Below are 14,916 nucleotides of genomic sequence, written 5' to 3'. Positions count from 1 at the left end.
ATGAGTATTTATGTCAAGGCTTAATTAGCTAAATTAAATTGATATACCAGCAGCCTATAAATGGGATATAATTAAGTGCAAATGTTTGTGTAACCCAGTTAGGATATTTGCTGGAACTTGCTGTGACAGTATCCTGTGGAGGCAGACCTGTAGCACCCAGTGGAAGATGATACTTGCTAGGTTATATTCTCATGTCCATTACTTTCCCGCTTTATTCTTCTGACTTTTCACAAATTAATGCAAATGTCTCAGCATTTAATTTTGTATTGTAATTTAAAGTTTTGCTTAAATGCACAAGATTTATCTCTTTGCCCTAGGTCTAAAGATAGTATGTACCATGCCCTTGGGTACAGCACCATTTTAGTTATGCAAGCTGCTATGACCTTTGAACAGCAGGATATACAAATGGGAATTTCTACAATGAAGGAAGCTTTGCAAACCTGCCAAAGGTAAGCCCAAGCAGTGAACATTTATGAGGTACTTAATCCACTAAGTCTTCTTAGTAAGATATCCCAGCTGTCTGTACACTTTCAAAGCAGGCTATTGTCAGTATGATACTGATCTAAATTTGGAAAGGTGGAGTAAGTCTCACTATCCAATTATTATGGGTAAGGATATGTTTCCTAGTATTGCGGAAACGACAGATTTGTCAGGTCTAGGCATGTATGGCCTCTAAAGTTAGTTAAATGTTTGATTGGGTATGTATACCTTCACGTAAGCTGACACTACTTGATTGAACTGCCTGAGCTATTTCAACCTATGACTTTTTGTTTTCCATGGGGATCAACAATTTCAAAGCCCCATATTTTTAATTTTCCCTTTCATCATGACAATACTCTTTTATAAAAGTTGTTTGCAAAGGTGGACCTGATAGTCTAATAGGATTGAGCTTGTACTGAGGCTTCTTCTAAAACTAAAGCAATTTTTGTATTATTGTTCCAAATATAAGTGTTTAGCTTACCTTAAAATTAAAGGGCTATTATTCCCATCAAGAAAAGGATCTGTACCTTTTGCTTCTGGTCTTGCTTGGAACAACAGTGAAATAGAGTAGAAAATAGAAGTTATTAGTGACCTTTTATTTTTTTAATTAAAACACCTTAGAAAATGGGTTGTCAAAGCTAAAGTGCTTAACAAGACTCTGACAAAACCAGAAATGAGTGCTTTATTCTACTGAGCTGGTTCTTCATCATATGGGTTAGGCCATAATTTATCATTAATGTTCTCCAAAGGCATTACTTCCAAATGTTGTTAGTTTAGACATTTAACATCACCTCCTTAGCAATGACAAACAAAAGAAAAGGAAGCAGGACAAAATGATCAGATACTGCTGAGGAAAATAAAGGGTCAGCAGTTTCTGCCTCTTTTTCAGGTGTGCTATGGATTCACTGTTCAATCTATGTTGTTTAGTATGTCTGAAAATGAGGTGTCTCTTTGTACTTCAGATGGTTTCAATGAGCGCCTCCATCTCTTCATGATACAAACTTTTATTCTTAAGTTCTCTGGCCTAGTCTGTCACAAAACTCATAAAATGCAAGATAAAGGCAATGAAGCACTCAAAGGTGAAGAATTGCCTGAACTACATGTGCCTTAATTGACCGTATTTTTTTGTATGCATTATGTTAACCTGTAGTGTCATAATCTTTGTTGTTAGGATCCTGTGCTTTTCAGCGTGCAGAATAGTGTAAACCTGTAGTGTCATAATCTTTGTTGTTAGGATCCTGTGCTTTTCAGTGTGCAGAATAGTGTAAACAAATGATAAGCTAATGTTCAGTATTTATAATTAATGACTTCCTGGCTTACAAAGTACATTCCTTTTCTGAATGCAAGATTGTTTCTTTAGCTTCTTCATCAGGCAGAGTTGTTTGTAAATAGTAACTAATTCATTTTTTGAATGCCATGCTAAAATAAACTAGCAGTTTATAACATGGACAGTTGAGATCTGTTGAAAGTAAGATATGTGACTGTTTTGACATAATATCTGGCATAAAAGTGCCATAAAATACTGAAGTATGTATGTTTTCATTTGTATTGAAAACAGAGCTCCCTTTGATTTTTTTCATTCTAATTCTGAGTGAAAGTTTAAGAAATGGAAACAGTGATTCATAAAATTTTTAAGTCCAGTTCAAGTGGCTTGCCCAGTGTCAGAGAGACCTCTGCAGCTGGTGGGTGGAAGTGGGGTGGAAGTTACTGTACACTTAAAGTAGATTAAATGCACGCTTGGAACATCAGTTAAGGTTGGATAGGCTTCTGCGTCTAGATGCGTACCAGTAGCCATGATTAGACTACTCAAAGAATTGCAACTATTGGCGAATCATCACTTCAGTAAGAATGTCTATAAATTGTGGTTGGAAATGGTTAAAAATTACAAATAATTAAGTTCAAGTTTGTTTTGAAATGTCACTCATGCTGTGTGGGTTTCTTTTCTTCCACGTACAACTGATTTAGATTCAGGAAAAGAAGCACGGTGGTGGAATCCTTGTCCAATCTAGTATCTAAACAGTCAGTGGATCAGTTGAGTGAAGGTAAGTGGTTTATAATACAATTAAAATAAAGTGAAAAAAGCTCAAAAACACCCTACCAATGTGTATGAATATGCTTAACTCTGTAACTTGACTAGTGCCTTACAGAAAAAAAACAACCAAACAAACCACCCACCTATATGGTGGGTTTTTTTGAATTTGAATGCAAAGCTTCTCAAAATGGGGGGTTCAACCTAATTTTTTTGTGGCTCTGAACATGCATGAATTGAAGGCAATGTCTTTCACAATACATTATAGGACTGAAGAGAGATTTCCGTTTTGGTTTTTTTGTTTGTTGGTTTGGTTTTTTTTACTTAAGACAGCTCCCAAAACTTTAAGAATCATTGATGCTGTCAAATATGTCCTTGTCATTAGTTGCATTGGAATCTGAATATGTTAAGTTTTGTGGTTGTCTGTTTTGCCTTAAGGTGTTTTGGGAAATGGTGTCAGTACATGGTTCATGGCTCTGAAAACGCTGATCTCCTATTTCTGATTTGGGCAGAATCAAGTATGCATTTTTTCTAACCTGACACAAAAGAATCCTCTTTAATACTGGACACATCAAACTCATCACATGTGCACTGTACATACTGCAGCCTTGTGCATGTGGCTGGTCTTGCAGCATGGGTGCAGAGTAGCTCATGTCTTGTGTGTTAAGTCAAATGTACTTTAGTGCTGCATGAGGACAGAAAGTCTGCCTGGGGCTTTCAGTTTGTTGAGCATGACTTAGTGAAAACCTGTTCGTAATGTCTTACTGGACTTAGGAAAAGCCTGAGCCACAGTGAGTGTTACCGTTCATCTGTAAAAGTTTTTACTAAGACATGGAAGAAGGGTTGGAAGACCTAGTTGCTGTAGGGTGATATTTAAACTTAGGTTCAATGGAAAGTACAGGAGAGCATCCACCAGAATGACAAGTAGCTTTTGCCCTAGGCTGAAGTCAGCTCTGGCAAGATCAAAGGTTTTGTCTGAGGAGAAGCAAAATAGAAGACTTCTATTGGGATTTGTGTGTTACAGCTATTATTCTGCAGTTATCAAAATGGCAACAGCAGAATTCTGCTTTTTTTTCTTTTCTTGGCAGCATTTTATTTGTTCCAATGACCCCAAGAAGATAATATTGACACTAACTTTGCTGACAGTAAATAACTTTTCTTTCTCATATAGAGGAAATGCATGCTGAAATCTGCTATGCTGAATGCTTGCTACAAAAAGCAGCTCTCACCTTCGTACAGGTAAAGTCAATTGTTTATTTTGTATCTGTGTTTAATGGAAAGATGTTAGTACTTGTAAAACATTGTTCCCACAATAGATATGGTATTTAAAACGCAAACTTTTTCCTAGTGAGTGAATGTTATTTCATGGCAGTGTTTGAAAGTATGGGTAAATACTGTACTACCCAGCAAAATCCTCTCTTTGTTTATATGAATAACCAAAGATGTTATTGATAGCAAGGAAACAAAACCTAAGGTATATTGCAGTCTTATGAGGATGGTATGTTTAAATGACTTGCCTCACATCTGACAGTGTCCAGCACTTGTTTAAAAAGATGTTCAAGTAGAAGGAAATGTCTTGTTTGAAAGTGCAAGTCTTTTTTGCACAAAAAGGATAGAATGTTTCCCAACTAACAAGACTTCAACTGATGCGTGCTTATCTCCCAATTCAGTATTATTCTCCATGCACTTTTGACATGGGGTCAGGAACAATATAGTAATGAATGATTATAAAATGAGTGTGCCTTAGCATCTGAGGATGATGACGATGATGAAAATGTAACCATTCACGAAAGAAGTAGCAAGAGTGCTTGTACTAAAACACTTGCATTTGGTTGTTCAGTCTTGCAGACAAAACAACTGAGGTCTTTTGAAATGGTGACCCTTTTGTATAAGCCAGAATTTCTTTTGGTTGATGATGCTGAGCCTTTTTTTGTGCTGCTTAATTTTCCACATCATATATGCTGTTCCTGAGTATTTAAATGTGCATTTCTGAAATGCCTGCACGCATTCCTCTTCTGTGTGAGTTCTAAGAGAAAAAATTCTGTCCTGTTGAGGTGTTAACCACCTTTGCTTTTCAGGAATTTATTTTTCATGGCTAGTAAGTACATTGTGGCTTTACTTTGACTTTTTTCTGGAGGTTAGTAAGCACACATGTTGGGTAGTACATGTGAGTACTGTTGATCAGCAAAGGGAATTCATCTGTTTGGGGGATTCTTTGGTTTGTCTTCTGTCAGGTTCTGGGCTCACTCGTGTGTGTGAGAATCGGCATTTCAAAACTTTCTTAAAAGTTCCTACAGCACCACCTGGTGGAGAACTTTCTTGTTTCATTGATATGCATTGGAAATTCTGTTAAAAGTAACTGACTTTTTTTTCACCCCCCTCTTAAGTTTTAAAATTTGTAATATGCACCGGAGCAATGTTACACCAGAGGGTGTTAACTTCAGTCTCAGAGATGAGTCTAATAACTGAAAAACATTTTTAATGTTTCCAACAACTGTTAAGTTACAAATAAATTTAACTGTAGCTGGAAGATTTTTATGTGTGTGTTATATGTATAGCTGAATGCACGTTTCTGTACAATTTTTTTTTTTCCCAGGATGAAAACATGATCAACTTTATCAAAGGTGGCCTCAAAATTAGGACAAGTTATCAAATATACAAGTAAGCCATTAGAAAACACTTGGATTCACTGTTGGTATAAGCAGGTGCAGTTGCATTAATACCTCCCAAATAAAAAGAAATATTTTTATAGCAGTCATAATGATTATACTTCATATGATTTCTAAGTCGTGCTTCTCCTTCCCTCTTTTTTTTTTCCTGCATCAAAAGAGAATGTCATCAAGTGCTACAGATGACTCAGGGGAGCAAAAGCAAAAATGAAACTTATCACCAGTTTGAAGGAGGAGTGAATCTTGGAATCGGAGCATTCAACTTGGTATGACTTTTTCAGACTACAGAAAGGCCATTGGGATTATTCTGTAGGATTCTTTCTTTGCAAATACGGTACTGTAATCCTGTTTAAAAATTACACATTTGTAAAATGGAGATACAGGTTTTGAAGGTTTTATGAAATATGTAGACAGCTGTGGCTTTTTGCATGCATGCCTTCTAGGATCTTTTTACTGAGTTATTCTGAATTATGTTTAATTCTCTTGGACTAATTAATTTACGTTTTTCTTAAGAGGAAAAACAGCTACATCTACTTGTGTGTACCAGGAATTTTTTAAGATGCTTATGCTGTTGATTACAGGATACCTGGAGTGACTCCTTTTATTCCAACACCCATACGTATACCATGCTTTGCTTCAGTGGCATGCTGTAGATTGGCATAGGTAATTACAAATTCAGAATAATGAGCAGTAGTTTACTGAGTTTGTGCAAAAGAAAACCGGGCACATCCACTAGCAGTTTTCTTTACAATTTACTACAGTTGCCTTTTCACATCTGTTGTGGCAATGGTGAGAGTTGATTTCTGCTGGTGTGTTAATTTCTGTATCATTCCAGACTGGAGCTGGCTAGTTCTGAGTATGGTCAGAACTCCTCAGGTCTGTATGCACCTGTCAGTCTTTAAAACCCAAGCAACTGGTAGATGTCTGTGTTCATAAGTGCTCTGACCTTTCCTAATCTTCATGAAGTCTCCTCAGTAGGAAGCTCAACAGAAAAGGTCTCTGCTGGGCAGAGTGTGTTAGGATGAACACAGCTTTCAAAAACTGACCTTTGAATAGACCTTTCTGTAGTGCTCACTGAAAAGGTGGTTGTGATCTTTTGTAAGTTTTCTGTTGTGTAGCATGTGGAGAATGCAGTTACAAGGGGAAGAAAAACTGCATGTAATAGAGTGCTAAAGAATGATAACAATAGCTAGTATTTCTAACACAAGTATGCTTGCTGGTCTGCTAATTCAGTGCTCCCACAGTAGGAACAAGTAGAACTTTTGTGACACCATTGTGTCATTTGATTGCGGGTAAAGGAAGATGACAATTGTAGATTGTAAGTACCACCGAAGTGGATAACACTTTCATTCCAAATGACCCACAATTTTCAAACAATTCTGTTCAGCTGAAGACAGAAATATCTGTCATTATCTGAAGAAGCACAGCTGGACTCTGTCTTGCTGTTTCCATGCTGGATGATCTGAGTTTCCCTGAAGGTGCAGACTGATTGCATATTGTTGATCATGCATATCAATTTTTGAGTTATTTTGTGTTTTATTTTTCACTTGCGTCTACTGGCATTTAACATAGTAGGTGGCATTTTTGGCTCAAGTTTATAGTGGTTTTACTTTTTAAATGTATATAGGTTTTTATTTACCTTATTTTTCTTTGAAATATATTTCAGATGCTGTCGCTTTTACCAGGAAGGATCCTCCGACTTTTAGAATTTATTGGATTTTCTGGCAATAGGGTATTGGATCTGATACTTGTTTTTTAAAATTAGTCTTTTCTCAGATAAAGACTGTATGGATTTAATGTCATATATTTCATACTAACAGTGTAATGTTCTATATTGTTTATCAGTATTGTAGTGTTAAAAAGATGAGAAGTGGTTTAGATGATGGAGGCATAAAAGCACACATGGTGATATCCTGATTTTGAACACCTATGGGAAATGATCAGTCTACTTCAGAGGTTTTGAAATTGCAATTTCCATTCCTTTTGCTGATCCTTAAGGAGAGGATATCAGCTTTCTTTTCTAGCCTATACAGTCAGAAATTAATGTTCGTCATAACAGTAACTGAGGGGGAATCAGTTCTACGTTTTTCCACCCACAATCCCAGCCCGTTTCTCTGGGAGAAGGAATTTCTGAGTACCACGTGTTCACTGTGGAATCTCTGTACATCTTTTTTTCGTGGATAAGGAAAGTACTTGTAATCATAGCCTTGTTTTTGTAAACCTAGCCTTGTTTTGTAAGTATCTTACAGCTCTTTAAAACTCTTTTTGACACCCATAAGAAATAAAAAACCCAAACCCAAACAAAGCAACCCAGAGAATAACTTCAAGTTATTAATGAGACAAAAAATCACCATATGATCTTATTGCTGTTAGCTTGTCCACAAATACGGTTCTGCTTATTTAAAATTAGACTTCAGTAGAGACCGATACATTCTGGTTTTTCCTGTCAGAGACCTGGTTCATGCTGAAGTTCTTCCATAATACACATTTTTGCCCCGACTGAAAAGGCAATAAAAGCTGAAAGGAGGAGAACAGACGACTTTGGAGTATCACCACATTTTTTTGTATGATGTTTGAATTCCCCTATAACTCATCAATTTGCTATGCAATAAAACTCCTGTTAGGTTAATACTTGTTTTGAGGCAAAACTGTTGAAATCTGATGTGTTGAGCAGGGAAGCTCTGAGCTCTTCTCAACAATCCCCCAAGCAGTCAAGCTGTCATGTAATGGCCATAAGCTGGAAAGGGTGGGAAGAAGCTTCATGTGTTAAGAGCTGATAAGTCTCCATGAATCTGGATTCCTTTCCTCAGCACACGAATTCCATTGTAGCTTCTGGAAACGGTATCTAGAAGTTGGTGTGTCAGCAGAGCTAGTATTTTGATCAGAACCTCAAAGTAGGGGTTTCTTCCTTGATGGAAGGAATTGAGGATAACCAGGGATTCCTGTGAAGGAAGAGTCTTGCCAACAAGTAGCACTGGAACAGTTGAGAGAAGTTTTCACTGACCATAGATTTCAAGATGTTATTCTGAAAGGCTTTTAGCCAGAAAATAGTGGGAAAGGGATGTAGACCTGTGTGTCTGCATGGTCTGTGTGGTGTTCCTATTTCACCAGAGCACTGAAATGCATGGGTAATTCTATTCAGTGTTAGCTTAATCTTCTCCTTCCTGAGTGCTATCAGCTGTGGCAGAACTGTTTTGGCAGAAGGTTGTGTTGGATCTGAGATAACAAAATGCTGAATTACAAAATACTTACATCTGAAAGGAAAACTGGATGTGGGGGAGCCAGCAACTATTAATAGTAACTCTGTATACTGATAGTTAATTTTGCATGTGTTTGTGATGTTTCTTAGGAGTTGGGCCTCTGTCAACTACGGGAAGGCGCATCTGGCAGCAGTTTGAGGGCCATTCTGTGTACTTTCACCCTGTTGGTTTATCATACTTACGTCTCCTTAATCCTTGGTGAGACCCACTGTGTAGCTGTTCAGTCATGCTACACATTATGATAGATACTGTGATTTTTTTTTAACTGAATTTCAAAACTGTGGCCAATTAGCTTTGTAACAGGAGATTGCTGTATACTTAATTATGATCTGAAACTATATCTCTGACAAAGCTATGTCTGCAGAAACAGTGGGGGTAGATACCATTATACCAACATCTTGTTCCACTTGCAGGGCTGTCTCAACATGCAACAGCAAAATATCACAAAACACTTTTAAGTTCAGACAAATCCTTATCCATAAGTTAATGTCAGATATCGTGAAAACTATCTTTAGAAAGAAGTCTTTACTCCCAAACAATTTACTTGGGATTTCAAACATGTAGAGAATTAATTGCTTTTGCCACGTGCGGCTAAAAGTCACCATTAATTCTGTGTGCATCTTTGATACATGTTTTCATGTTCTTTAGTTTGGAAGTATTTTAGTCCTTGTCCCTCAGGCTCATCAGGAAATTAAGGAGAACTTCATTTCTTTCAGTATCACCTGTACTTCATCACTGAGCTCAAAATTAGGAAAGGAGGCAGCTGAGGAATGTTTTCCTAACTTGCTAGAGCACTTAAAGGGATTTCAAAATATAACTAGGATCTATGATGGAACAGTTTAAAGAGTATTCATATATTCTATTCTGTTTCTACTTACAGACATTTATTATCTTAAAAGCACTTAGTATCTTCACGACAAGAATTTGTGTTTATAGAGACACAATATGATTAAATAATTCTGCTTTTGCATAAAAGCAGTCATCCTTTAATCTATTCAAGCCATAATATGATTTGGAAATCATGAAACTCATTTTTTTAAGTACATTGAGGTTGGTTTGTTATGTTTTCTAGGTACAGGAGAAGCCAACCTTCAGGAAGCAGACAGTCTCCTTGAACCCTACCTCCAGAAATTTCCAAATGTGTGTATTCTCAATAAATTTTATAACAGTAACGTAGTTCCCTAAGCTTAAAATGGTAACTGGGTATTTTTCTCATCTCCTTTCAAGGGTTCCATTATTCTATTTTATGCTGCCAGAATAGATATACTGAAAGGAAATTTTGAAAAGGTAAATGAATTTTTTCTGTTTAAGGTTTTTATTTGTTCAGTGTTCAACTTGAGGAAAAAAATAGCTAATTCATCTAAGTAACTTATTTTAGTTGGACTGATAAATATGCTCTTATCCCTGTTCATGTTCAGTGTCAATATTGATTCCAGCTCTCTGTGTAAATGAGACTGAAAGGGAAGTTTATCTCATTTTACTAGTCAGGTGTTCTCCACTTGGGTGCTAGGAAAGAATTTGCGCTGTAATTAGACATGGCTCTCATGTGGAGCTGCAATTGAGCCAATTTTCATCATTCTTACTTAACTACATCATAGGCGCAGTTGAGGTTCCAAGAATGCATAGCAGCCCAGCAAGAGTGGAAACAGATTCATCATCTCTGTTACTGGGAACTGATGTGGTGCTACACCTTCCAGCAGAACTGGCTTCAAGCATATCGGTATGCAGACCTGCTCAGCAAAGAGAGCAGGTGGTCTAAGGTAAATGGGCAGGTGGACATTGTTATGATATACCAGTACCCTCTCCACAGTTAAATTTGCATTTAATTTCACACAATAAGTGTGTAACTTTTGCTTTCTTTTGAAATCCATAAGCAAAGGAACAATGGCACCAAAATGGTAGGTTTAACTGGGTGGTTAAGGAGAAATTTTTATTTCATGTTCTGAAGCACCAGAGCCATAAGGAACAATGCTTCAGCTCCTTGAAAAACAGTGGTACTTACCAGAGTTGTGAGTGAGAAGAGGGAGAGAAAAACTGATTACTTGTATCTCAAGTCAAGTTCTAACACTCACTAATAAAACTTCGCTGAAGAAACTGTTAGTTAATTAAAGACAGATAAGAGCACACCTACTCAGCAGATGCTTTGCAACATGAAATGAGAAGGTTGCTGGAAACAGGGTCTCATGAGAAAAGTTGGGGTATCTACCTTTTCCTTGTAGAAATGTTTCTCAAAGTATGAATGAAGGACAATGTGCAAATAATTTTTCATACATCATTTGTCTGTTGCTTTCTAGATTACTGTTTCATTATGCTTAGTGGAAAAGGGGATATATCCAATTCTTGACAAAAGAGGAAGAGAATAGTATATTCAACGTGAAGTGCAAAAGTCTAGAATAGAATTATGGATGTTTATCTTTTTTTCTCTGCAAAGTCTTGTTATTGAACTTTTCCTTGAATCAGTACTCAGATATTTTCTTCCGGTTTTATTAGGCATGTCTCGACACATAACAGATCATATAATAACAATACTAGACTTTAGAATAGTTACGTCATTTAAACTCATCTCTTTATCAGTGATTTGCATAATAAATTGTCCTGTTCTTTGCAGGAGACCCCTGTAGCATTCTAACTTATTTAGAATATTAATAAATATGTTGAAAATAAAATGATAGCATAAATTATGTGACAAAGGAAATACTAAACTGCTATCCACCTGCCTAAGCATTACTGGAAACACTGCGCTGCAGCAAGTGGGGGTGAGAGATTTGAGTCCTTAGTACATTGACAACCCAGCAAATTAGATGTGGTAATATGTTGCTGTTTCTTTTTTGAAATAGGCAATATATGTATTCCAGAAGGCAGCAATTCTATGTATGCTTTCAGAGGACGATTTGAAAAGGATTGGTGAGGACATTGTATCTTTATTCAGGTAAATATTTATAAAGCAACTACATGTGCAGTCTTTTTCCCCCACATAAAAGTTTGTGACTTGAGTATCTTTGTCTTGTGTTATTTACTTCCTACTTATAACCATCAACTTTTCAGGTTTTCTCTTTGCTCTTAGCATCAGAATATTTAAAATGCTGCTTTTATCAGCAAACATATGTCCTACAGCTCTGGTCTAAGTGGTGTGAAACAATATAAGATGTTATACTTCAGAGGTGAACAGCAAATCTTACTAAATGAAATAAGATGAAATAAAAATTACATAAACCAACTTCTGTTTTCTATTTTCCCTTCTTGTAGACAAGTGGATGGTCTAAAACAGAGAATTGCAGGAAAATCTATCCCAACTGAGAAGTTTGCAGTAAGGAAAGCACGACGCTATGCAAGTTCTCAACCAGTGAAGCTGATATTACCTGCCTTGGTATTTATGCTTGCTTTCTTTTCATCCCTTTAAAATAGAAAAGAGATAAGTATAATACTTTATACAGGGAAAGAATAATATCAGGTAGTATGTGTCTGCATTTTTTAAATTAGGAATTACTGCATTCATGCAATGGGATTTTTGTGAAATATACTAGGGACTGGATCATGCTACCAATTACTAGCAGTCCAAAACCAGAGCCAGATTTTTCATGTGAAAGTTCAAACATACAGAGAATGGTTGCTGCTGTCACATGAGGCTGAAAGTCGCCTTTCAGCTAGAAACCTGCATGAGTTTCTAGCATACGTATTCATGTTATTTAGTTTGGCAGGATTTCAGTCCTTGTACTCCAGACTCATTAGGAAGTTAAGGAGTACTTCAGTACTTTCTGTTCTTCTGGTGAAAATGAAGATTGGGGTGGGGTTTTTTTGGTTGGTTGGTTGTTTTTTTTTCCCACTTACATCGAATCTGAGTAAAATGTGCAGAAGTTAATGATACTTTACTAATGCTAGGCTAATTTCCCATGCTTTTAACTTCAGAGGCATTAGTAGTGCATGGTCTGTTTATGTGTACACAGCATTGACACTTTGCATATGTGTATGCTAAAATTCTTGTATGTGGGTAGGTTAGCAACAACTGAAGATAAAAACATAATTTGAGAAGGGATTTTGTAATGTTAAAGCTCATTGATATAGAAAGGGGGGTCCAAAGAAAATTAATCCATCAGTTTTAAAATTCAGCGTATACTCAGTTACATATAGAGACCTAAGTAATAAAGTTGTCTTGGGCTTGTACAGCACAGTGCTATTCAGTTGTGAGTATGTATCTTTTGGTCTTGCTGTCAAATGCAGTATCTTTTAATTTAAGAATTTTTCCATCATGGGTTAGGCAAAAATAGTGTATGGTGTTACAGCAGTAGGTATAAATTAGACAGGACTACAGAATTGAAAGGAATCTAGCGTAATGTAGTTGGTAGTGTCAATAACACTATTTCAGACTGTGATAGAACCATGTTTTTTCTCCCTCTGAAAACCTACATAGTCACAGCACAATATAAGCAGAATTATTTCAACAATGTATTGTATCAGCTTCAGGATGATGTAAGGCTTCATATTTCAGAGGTGTAATTACAATTCAAATAGAGTAGAACGAATTATACTCTTGTGTTTGCAATAAGTAAGTAAAGATCTTGGCAAAGTTTCACATTGGTTAGCATTAACTCTGTATGTGTATTCTCTCATTCTCTTTATGTGTTACAATGTGATAATATTTAATGCATTGAAACAAGCATATTGCTTACTATTGTAACAAAGCATCTGGGAAGCTTTTTTGCCAGGATTTTCCTTGGTTTTGTTTTTTTAAAATAAGATTTTATAGGAATTATATTGGAAGCGTGTGTTGAATGTGTGTAGTGGGACTACATTTTTATCCAGAAAGTTTTATCTGCTTCCAGTGTTGCTCCATATGGAAGGTAACAGCCTATACATTATAGCATCTATGTATAAACACATGCACAAGTGGGTGTTTGGGTGCATGCATATATATGTGTACTGTATGTACATGCACACACCCACAAATACACACATTTATCTATAATCTTGTAGAAAGTAACTACTTTCAGCTGCTTCTTTAGTTCATGTGGCAGAGCCCACCAGTTGAACCTAAAACACCCAGTTTTGCTCATGTGTTACATATGTGATGGTAAACTATCACGTGATAAATTCTGTTCAGTTTTGTTTTTAAAGATCTGTGAAAATATGCAATAGAACCCAGTGAAAAATGTGTCAAAACTTTCAAAACTTAGAAACCCAGGTTAACTTTGCCCACACACATTCAATGTCATTTTGCCTTTCCTATGCATAGATAGATACCCTTATGCAACTTTAAGTGATTATTAAGGCAAATGTGATTGTCTTTGTAAACTTGCATGTAACTGACAGAATGTCCCGTACTCATTGTGGGTGGTTATTTGAAGTCATACAGACACATTTATTCATGGGCTTCTCAACAGTGAGTGTTTTGGCTTTGGAACCTTTCATATTGTTTAAAATAAGTTTTTGTAGGCAGTATTTTTATGTACTCAAAATGTTCCATAACAGCCTTCCAAGGGATACTCTTTAGTTAAATATTTATGCAATTCCATGAGTTTGTCTTGTTTATTTTTTTTTTGTCAGGAAATGATGTATGTCTGGAATGGCTTTGCAGTTGTGGGCCAAAGAGCAGACCTCACTGAAAATTTACTGGTAACGATTGAAAAAGAAGAAACTGCATTACAAAATGAAACTAGTAAGTGATCAGTTAGGATGGAATTAATAAGCTGGTAAGAAATGCTGACATTTTTCTTTGCTTGTGTCTGCTAATGTTCTGTGAGGTAAGTGTTGACTCAGGTGATGCGCTGTTAAATCTGAGTATGGAAATTTTGGAGTTGCATGAAAGTTGACGGTGGTTCTTCAATATGTTCTTTATCCAGCTTGATGGATGCTGTAGAAGAACATAGAAAACTCAAGTATGTGAGGTGATTAGTTACAGAACTTAACTGATTCTTACTAAGACATTCCAGTGTCTGAGGGTGTTCTTGGACCATAATCAGCTAATTTCTTATATGTCTGAAAAATATTTTTTCTAAACCCACTTATACCACACATTGATGTTACTACAGAGGACATATACTGAGCAGAATATGACTAAGTGTAAAGGAAATAGTAAAGTGCTATGCACGAGACTGGTTTTTTACTTTCTAGCAAAATAAAACATGTTTGCTAGTTTTAAAATAAGACATCTTTAACAAATAAACTTTGACCATGGCTTTAGATCTTGAGCTATTGAAGCATAGATGTTCAGGATAATATTTAGAGAATCAGTCCATAACTTATCTCTAAAGGAGCTTAAGTGCCATGTCTACAACAGGTTTACTGCAGAAGTACTGGCTTTATCAGGTTTTATCAGGTGGGTGCTGTCATCTGTCATGTGAACTTCTCAGTGGACTTCTCTTTTGAGTTGTCTAGAATAAATAAATACTATCTTTTCACACACAAAACTTTTTTTAAATGGTAATTCCCTAAAAATAATTTCTCTTAAACTTAGATTTTATTCACACTTTATCAACAATTT

At 36.2% G+C, this 14,916-nt stretch overlaps 1 protein-coding gene across 5 annotated transcripts in view; it reads left to right on the top strand.

Annotated features, from left to right (window-relative positions):
* Positions 1-14,916, top strand: part of TTC39B (tetratricopeptide repeat domain 39B) — an 86,480-nt gene that overhangs the window by 57,910 nt on the left and 13,654 nt on the right. For all 5 annotated transcript variants that reach the window (XM_075021303.1, XM_075021300.1, XM_075021299.1 and 2 more), the window contains exons 4-16: positions 318-449; positions 2,446-2,522; positions 3,681-3,748; positions 5,106-5,170; positions 5,339-5,444; positions 6,845-6,910; positions 8,528-8,636; positions 9,511-9,578; positions 9,666-9,725; positions 10,037-10,198; positions 11,276-11,367; positions 11,685-11,805; positions 13,980-14,091. In XM_075021303.1, coding sequence (XP_074877404.1) covers positions 318-449; positions 2,446-2,522; positions 3,681-3,748; positions 5,106-5,170; positions 5,339-5,444; positions 6,845-6,910; positions 8,528-8,636; positions 9,511-9,578; positions 9,666-9,725; positions 10,037-10,198; positions 11,276-11,367; positions 11,685-11,805; positions 13,980-14,091 — 1,238 coding nt within the window. The remainder of the gene's footprint in view (positions 1-317; positions 450-2,445; positions 2,523-3,680; positions 3,749-5,105; positions 5,171-5,338; positions 5,445-6,844; positions 6,911-8,527; positions 8,637-9,510; positions 9,579-9,665; positions 9,726-10,036; positions 10,199-11,275; positions 11,368-11,684; positions 11,806-13,979; positions 14,092-14,916) is intronic.

Source organism: Buteo buteo, chromosome Z (assembly GCF_964188355.1).
Source record: "Buteo buteo chromosome Z, bButBut1.hap1.1, whole genome shotgun sequence".
NCBI lineage: Eukaryota > Metazoa > Chordata > Aves > Accipitriformes > Accipitridae > Buteo > Buteo buteo.
This window is presented reverse-complemented; position numbering and strand designations above follow the sequence as displayed.